Genomic DNA, 6981 nt, shown 5'->3' on the forward strand with positions numbered 1-6981 from the left:
GCTGCAGCGTGCAACACCGCCGGGTCTGTCATCATCCTCCGGCGAGGGGTGGGGGTGGCGCGTGGCGGGTGGCGGCCTCACCTGACGAGGTCCAGGAAGGAGTCCACCGTCTCCTTGGTGGTGGGCACGGCGCCCGGCAGCCCCAGCTCGGGGGCGTTGAGGGCAGAGGCGCCGGCGCCGGGGCGGACGATGAAGCCGAGGGCGACGGCGAGGCCGGAGGCCAGCAGCGTGGTGCCCAGGAAATAGGCGAGCGCGATGCCGCCCAGGCGGCCCAGCGAGCGGGTGTCCAGGCTGGCGGCCCCCGACACCAGGCTGCACACCACCAGCGGCAGGATCACCATGCGCAGCATCCGCAGCAGCAGCTCGCCGGGGAAGGCCAGATAGGCCACCTGCGCCGGGCCCAGCGCCGCGCCGCGCACGGCGGCGCCCAGCGCCACGCCGGCCACCACCCCCGACACCGTGAGCACCACCAGCGCGTTGCGCCGCAGGAAAGCCCGGCAGCCCCCCAGCCGGCCGCCGCCGCGCTCCGCCGCCGCCGGCCCCTCCGCGTAGCCGTTGGGGCCGTTTCCCGCCTTCCCCTCAGCCGCCTCCTCCATGCTGCCGGCCGCGGCAGCCGGCGGCGCCCTCCCCGCTCCCGCTGCCCGCGCCGCGCCTCAGCCTCGCGCTGCCGCCCGCCGCGCGACTGACGCGCCGCGCCGCGCCGGGCCGGCCCCGCCCCGCCCGCCGGGGGGCCGCCCCGCCCCGCCCCCCGCCCCGCCCCGCCCCGCCCCACCGCCCGCCGCCGGCCCCGCGAGCAGCTGGCGCCATGGGGGCCCCGGGGGTCCGCACGTGCCCTCCCCGCCCCAGCCGCGGGCCTCGGTGTGCCCGCCGGTGGGCGCGCGCCGCCCCTCTGTGTCCCCCTCGGTGTCTCCTCCGTGCCCTAGGGCTCACACACGGCCCCCCAGCGTCCCCTGTGTGTCCCCCCACTGTCCCCCTCGGTGTCCTAGAGCTCACACATGTCCCCCCACTGTCCCCCTCGGTGTCCCTGTGGCTCACACATGTCCCCCCACTGTCCCCCTCGGTGTCCTAGAGCTCACACATGTCCCCCCACTGTCCCCTTCGGTGTCCCTGTGGCTCACACGTGTCCCCCCACTGTCCCCCTCGGTGTCCTAGAGCTCACACATGTCCCCCCACTGTCCCCCTCGGTGTCCCTGTGGCTCACACATGTCCCCCCACTGTCCCCCTCGGTGTCCTAGAGCTCACACATGTCCCCCCACTGTCCCCTTCGGTGTCCCTGTGGCTCACACGTGTCCCCCCACTGTCCCCCTCGGTGTCCTAGAGCTCACACATGTCCCCCCACTGTCCCCCTCGGTGTCCCTGTGGCTCACACATGTCCCCCCACTGTGCCCCTCGGTGTCCTAGAGCTCACACATGTCCCCCCACTGTCCCCCTCGGTGTCCCTGTGGCTCACACATGTCCCCCCACTGTCCCCCTCGGTGTCCTAGAGCTCACACATGTCCCCCCACTGTCCTCCTCAGCGTCGCCGTGGCTCACACATGTCCCCTCACTGTCCCCCTTGGTGTCCCTGTGGCTCACACAAGTCCCCTAAGTAGCCTTCTCAGTGTCCCCTCAGTGTCTCCGTGGCTCATGTGTGTCCCTCGATGTCCCCCTCGGTTTCCCCACAGATCACACGTCCCCTCGGTCTCCTCATGGTTCATACGTGTCCCCACAGCGTCCCACTCAGCATCCTTGTGGCTCACACATGACCCCCTCAGTGTTCCTATGGTTCATACACGTCCTCATGGTCCCACCCTTCACGCACACCCCCTCAGTGTCCCCTCCCTCCCTCCAGGAACCCCTCAGAGAGGCAGCAGCCATCCTCTGCACCGGGACAGCTTGCGGCCATCCCCCCATCCCCCCGGCCAAAGCCACCCAGCGTGCCCATGGGCTCATCGGTGGCAGGGTGGCACGAGCCCGCGGGCTCCGAGCATGCTTCCTTGAGGAACGGGCTGAACCCCGTGCCTGGTCACACAAGCAGCGTGTCCGAGGAGCAGGCCATGCCCTGATGGCGCGAGGGGCTGGCAAAGGACCCCTGGTGCTCCCAGCTCCGCGGGGGCCGGGGCGTGCGGTGCTGCTGTGCCTGCTCCCGGAGCTGCTCGCACAAGCTCCAGCCGGCGCTGCGGCTTTGGAAGGGGCTTCATCCCCATCCGTTCCCTTGATGTCAGCAACGCGCAGCCCGGCAGAAACCGTGCTCTGACAACAACCAGCCGGCATCTGCTTTTCGAGTAGACCAGGCTAATTAAAGAGACTGATAGGGCATGATGGGGCAATAATCCTGTTCGATAAGGGTCTTTTCTGCTCTCCGGCCTCGTGGGTAGACCTGAGGATCCCTACACCATGGCTGGAGCTCCTGGGTGTTGTCTCCACCTAAACGGGTCACACCACCACGGACAAGCAGCTGCATCCACCGCCACCCACCTCAGAGCTCCATGCAGAGGCTTGACTCAGAGCTTGCTCTTGCACCAACATTTGACTTGCATATTCTTACTAATTTTATATTTTCTTTTCCTGGTAACATTCCCACTGAGGAACGCTTGGTTTGTGGAAGTCTGGGAATGAACGTTCCACCATGTTAAGGTAAGTAGGGAGAGGAAACAGAGACTAAACTAAACAGAAAAGCAAGTATCCGGCAAACACTCTCACAGACATTCAATTCCACCAGCCTCAGAAAGGAACAAAAAGCTATGTGGGCCTTTTAAAATTGGTTTCAAAATTATTTTTTTTTCAAATAGGTTTGTGAATAATAAACAATTAATCCTCCAAAATAATTGTTTCTTTCCCCATCAGAAGTGTTTCCTAAATGAATTTTTAATTAATCTTTTGGGAGTATTCCTTGTGAAAACTTCATTCTTCATTTTTCCCTTTCATTTTTCTCTACTGTTCTGCCCTGGTCTCACCCTTTTTTCATTCCATTTACCTGTGAAACGGGGAAATGAAAAGGACAACAGTAAATGATGAAATAAGTACAAAAACACAGAAGTCTTTATTTTCTGTTTCAGTTCAAAAAGGATTCTAAAACTAAACAAATGAGACATGCTGTTCCCATATGTAAACTGAAAAGCAAGAAAAGAAATGTAGGATAGTGTGAATAAGAAGAACATATCAAACCAGAACATTTATCCGTAGCAGCACATGTGTGAGACCGGTGCAAGAGTCAAACCAGAGCCTTCACCACGTGAATCAGTAGTAGGCTCCTCTGCCCTGGAGGATCTCCCTGTGTCCTTGTGGGGCTTGCGGCTCCAGCAGTGCCACGAGAACAGCCAGGTGATCTGCAGGAACACACACCTCCAACATCGTAGATCCCGCTGCATGTGTTTTAGCCCGTGCTAAGGCAGGCTGACGATAGCCAACCCTTCCTGAAGAACGCCTTGACACAGGGATGCTTGCATCAAGCTTCCCGGTCAATGGCATCAGGAGAATTTGGATTCCCAATTTCCCCTTCTTTTTTGTCCCCTCTCGATTTTCTGATTTAAACGCCGATCCAAACAGTTATCCTTCTTCTCTTAGCAAGGCTTTTGCCAAGAAGACAACAGAGCACGTCACCCTCTCGCCGTATGAATGGGTACCACCCCAAAGACATTCTAGGCAAGGCTGACTGTTTTCCTCACCCAGCTCATGGATGGCTGCAGTGATTAACTCCGAAGCCCGCTGATTTATTCAGTAGTAATCGTTGACTGATCCATTGTGTCATGTTTTCATTTCAGCGCTTGTAGGTCTTGGGAGCTTTCCAGTGAGTGAGTTTGCATGTTTCCAATGTCCACCCTGCTGGTGCTTCTAAATTAGGGGTTTCAACTTCCCCTATTGCACCTTGAACAATTTTTTTGTCTTACATGGCTTTCGCCTGTACAGGGCTGGAGTGCTTCCTCCAGAACTCAGCAGAGGGATCATAAACAGGCAACAACAAATAAACAAAACAAACAAAAAATCAAGTTCCTTTTGAATAAAATAAAAAAAATTGTTTTGCTTTGGCAATGAGACAGCCAACATTGTTTTCACCACTGTCCCAGGAAGGAAAAGGTCCTGATGATTTCCAGTCAAATTCTGCTTAGCATCATTTTTTGACGGTGGGTATTTGAAATTCCAGCCTCAGCGCAGGGAATGAAAAGATCTCAATGGCTGTAAGGGAATCAGGTCCCTCCCCTCCATGTTTCAGCACCAAGCAAGCAGAGTACAGGACTTATTTGGAGCCCTTTCCCTCAGAAAAGGTTCCACTCTGTTGAGGGAAGTTGATATTGAGACGTCTCTAAGGAAAGTCTTACAATTCCTTTTTCCAACCGTTCATCCATTCCCACTGCTAACCTTTCCCACAATCTTGCTGCACATCAGGGGAATGGACACTTAGGATGGGATCTAGCTGTTGCCACCTAGAAATTTAATGTCTAATTCTTGCCTTTTCCATAGCCAGTAAAGATACAGGGAAGGTCACCCCTTGTAAAAGATGTGTCTGAGGCAGATGAGATGAAATTCCCATGAGGGTATCCACCATGCTCCACTGAGTATGGAAAAGATCTAGATAATTGGTTTAGGATAACAAGGTTTCAGGTAATTTCTGCTGTGTGACCCCCTCCTCCCTGACTTACAATGCAGGTCTCGCCAAAATCAGACCGTCCAACAATATCATAGAAAACTGTTGTTTTCCTCCCTCTGTGGTTTCTGTACATATTGTACTCACCCAACACTACAAATTCAAGATGGTTTTTTGTTTCTCAGAAGCGATTTAACCTCACATCTGAACTGCATCCTACTTTTGTTCTGTCTTGGCCTCCAAAACACAAACGTACCCTGGCCCTGACGGAATCGGCACCTGGAGGTAGCTCTCGGCTTCGTGGTGGCCTTTGTAACCACATCAGACCTCTGGATAGCAGCAGCTGTGATCTCTGGGGAAAGTCAGGCTTCCCTGCTAACGGCACAGCGCTGCTCATCGCGGCCAGAAATGGAGTTATTAAAGACAGCTTCTGCCTTGTGCTTTTAGTTTATGAGGAAGGAAAAAAGTGGGAAAAACATCAAGTGGGATCCACTCTGCCTTACTACATAGTACCTGTCTGTCCTATTGCATTTGTTAGGTATTACTGTGTACTGCCACGAAGCACAAGTATAGTGTACTATACGTAACAAGGACTTCTGACAGAGCAAAACCAATGGAATAAAGTAGCAGTTGCTACACCTGCAGCTTTTGGTAATCTATGAGGATAACAAACCCACCCAGTGGGTGTTTTCTCCATCACTCATACATCAACACGTATTAAGTTGCTGGCACACAAGCGCTCCAATGATATCCGTTTCAGAGGGTGGAAAAGCCCATAAGAAACAGAGGAGAAGGTTTTCCACACCTGAGGAAGGTCAACACAAATTCTGAAAGAAATCAGGCTTGAGTTTCTTTGCTAGGGGAGGAGAGGAAGGCTTTCAAAGAGCGGTTTGCAGCTCCTTGAGTCTCACATCTGATACACACCCTCTTGGCACAGGTCAGAGAAGCCCTTGGGCCACATTTCCTACAAATCTGCTCACCAGCTGCTTGCGAACGCTCATCGTCCCACCTCTGTCTTCCTGCTGCTGTCTTCCCCTTCATAAGACCGGCAAGGTCATCTGCAACTTTCAGGAGCTTCATCAGGTCTGGCTGCTGTTTACCCTCAGTTCTTGGGAGAGCTAGCAGAAACCTCTGCGGGCTTAGAGAGATATCATCAACCAGCCCGTCTGCTGCAACTGCTTTGATTTGAAGTGATTTGAAGACTGATGCCCAAAAGTCATGGTGGGGGGAGGAGGAGGGAGCAAGATGAAAGGGAAGAGGGCAGGAAGGGCCTGGGGTTCATGTTTGTGTTTTTCAAGAGAAGCTTGAATAAAGGTGCTCCCAAACATCCCAACAGAGATGTTCTGGGCAGCCTGCTGTGTCCCAGGGGGCTGTGTTACAGAGCGGCCTTTTTCTGAGGAGAACACATGAAAAGCGTGTGGGAGAGAGCTTGTTTTCCACCAGGCAGAGCGAAGTCCTCAGAAGAGCCACAGCATGCTGGCTGAGGCAGAAGGCCTACAGCACTTCCTTGGTATGCAGACTTTAGCTTGGCAAGAAGACTTTGCTGGCTTGAGATGCCAAGCAGGTTGGACAGACTCCAGCCCCATCACCAAAACAGTCTGCCTGCCTCTGGGAGGAACGCGAGACGTGCTCCTCAGCTCTTCCCAGCGCGAGCTGGATGCAGGACCAACCACCCACACACAGCCACCTGGACTTATCGGAATGAGCCTGATTGCAAGACATCCAAACCCATGGAAAGAACCCCCCCTGGCCCTCAGTGATGACAGATTCCAAGAGTATTCCTCAGGTCCTGCTGCACATGGGTTCCTGGCTAGCAACCGAAATAATCCAGTCCAAAACACAATCCCACCACAGTGTCACATGTGGATTCACAGTCTCTCCAAGGCAGGTAAATTCTCATGTCTGATCAAAATTTTTCCAAGGATGATTAAAAAAAAAAAAAAAGCCTTGTGAGTACATTTGGTAATAGCAGAGGCAGGCAAGGAATTCTGCAAATACCAATTGCTTGCCCAAACTCCAACAAAATATAAACTCTGCAGACAGGGATGGTTGACCTAGGGTAAATATTTAACTTTATCCTCCAAAGGCACATGCAGTTTTACCAGCAAGAAGATGAAAAATACACAATAATATCCCGCCCCACACATACCTTGTTTACTCTAGGGCTCGTTTGAATGGGTCTGGAAACAAAGTCAGATTGAGACAGGAGTAAATTTAAAACTGGGTGTGTTATTCCCTTTCCAAAACCATAATAATGTACAAACATGAAGAAAAACAAGTACATGCTGGAAGAGAAGGGCCCTGAGTCACCTCCCAAGAATATTGGTGTATTCTCCTTCGTCAGGTCTCCCTGAGATTTTTCTTTGAGGGTCAAGTGGGGAAAAAACAGGAAAAAAAGGGTAAGAATGAGTGGAGAT

The 6981-nt window shown here is 53.8% G+C and overlaps 1 protein-coding gene across 6 annotated transcripts in view; it reads right to left on the bottom strand.

Annotated features, from left to right (window-relative positions):
* Positions 1–684, bottom strand: part of SLC1A4 (solute carrier family 1 member 4) — a 37209-nt gene extending 36525 nt beyond the window's left edge. For 4 of the 6 annotated variants that reach the window (XR_008822629.1, XR_008822627.1, XR_008822628.1 and 1 more), the window contains exon 1: positions 82–683. Coding sequence is in view for 3 of the 6 variants with exons in the window: in XM_056344069.1 (XP_056200044.1) it covers positions 82–596 (515 nt within the window). In the remaining 3 variants the exon portion in view is untranslated. Of the gene's footprint in view, positions 1–81 lie in introns of all 6 variants that reach the window. The other 2 variants (XM_056344071.1, XM_056344070.1) reach the window with 1 other exon arrangement.
* Between the last annotated feature and the right edge of the window lie 6297 nt (positions 685–6981).

This window comes from Falco biarmicus, chromosome 6 (genome assembly GCF_023638135.1).
Source record: "Falco biarmicus isolate bFalBia1 chromosome 6, bFalBia1.pri, whole genome shotgun sequence".
Classification (NCBI taxonomy): domain Eukaryota; kingdom Metazoa; phylum Chordata; class Aves; order Falconiformes; family Falconidae; genus Falco; species Falco biarmicus.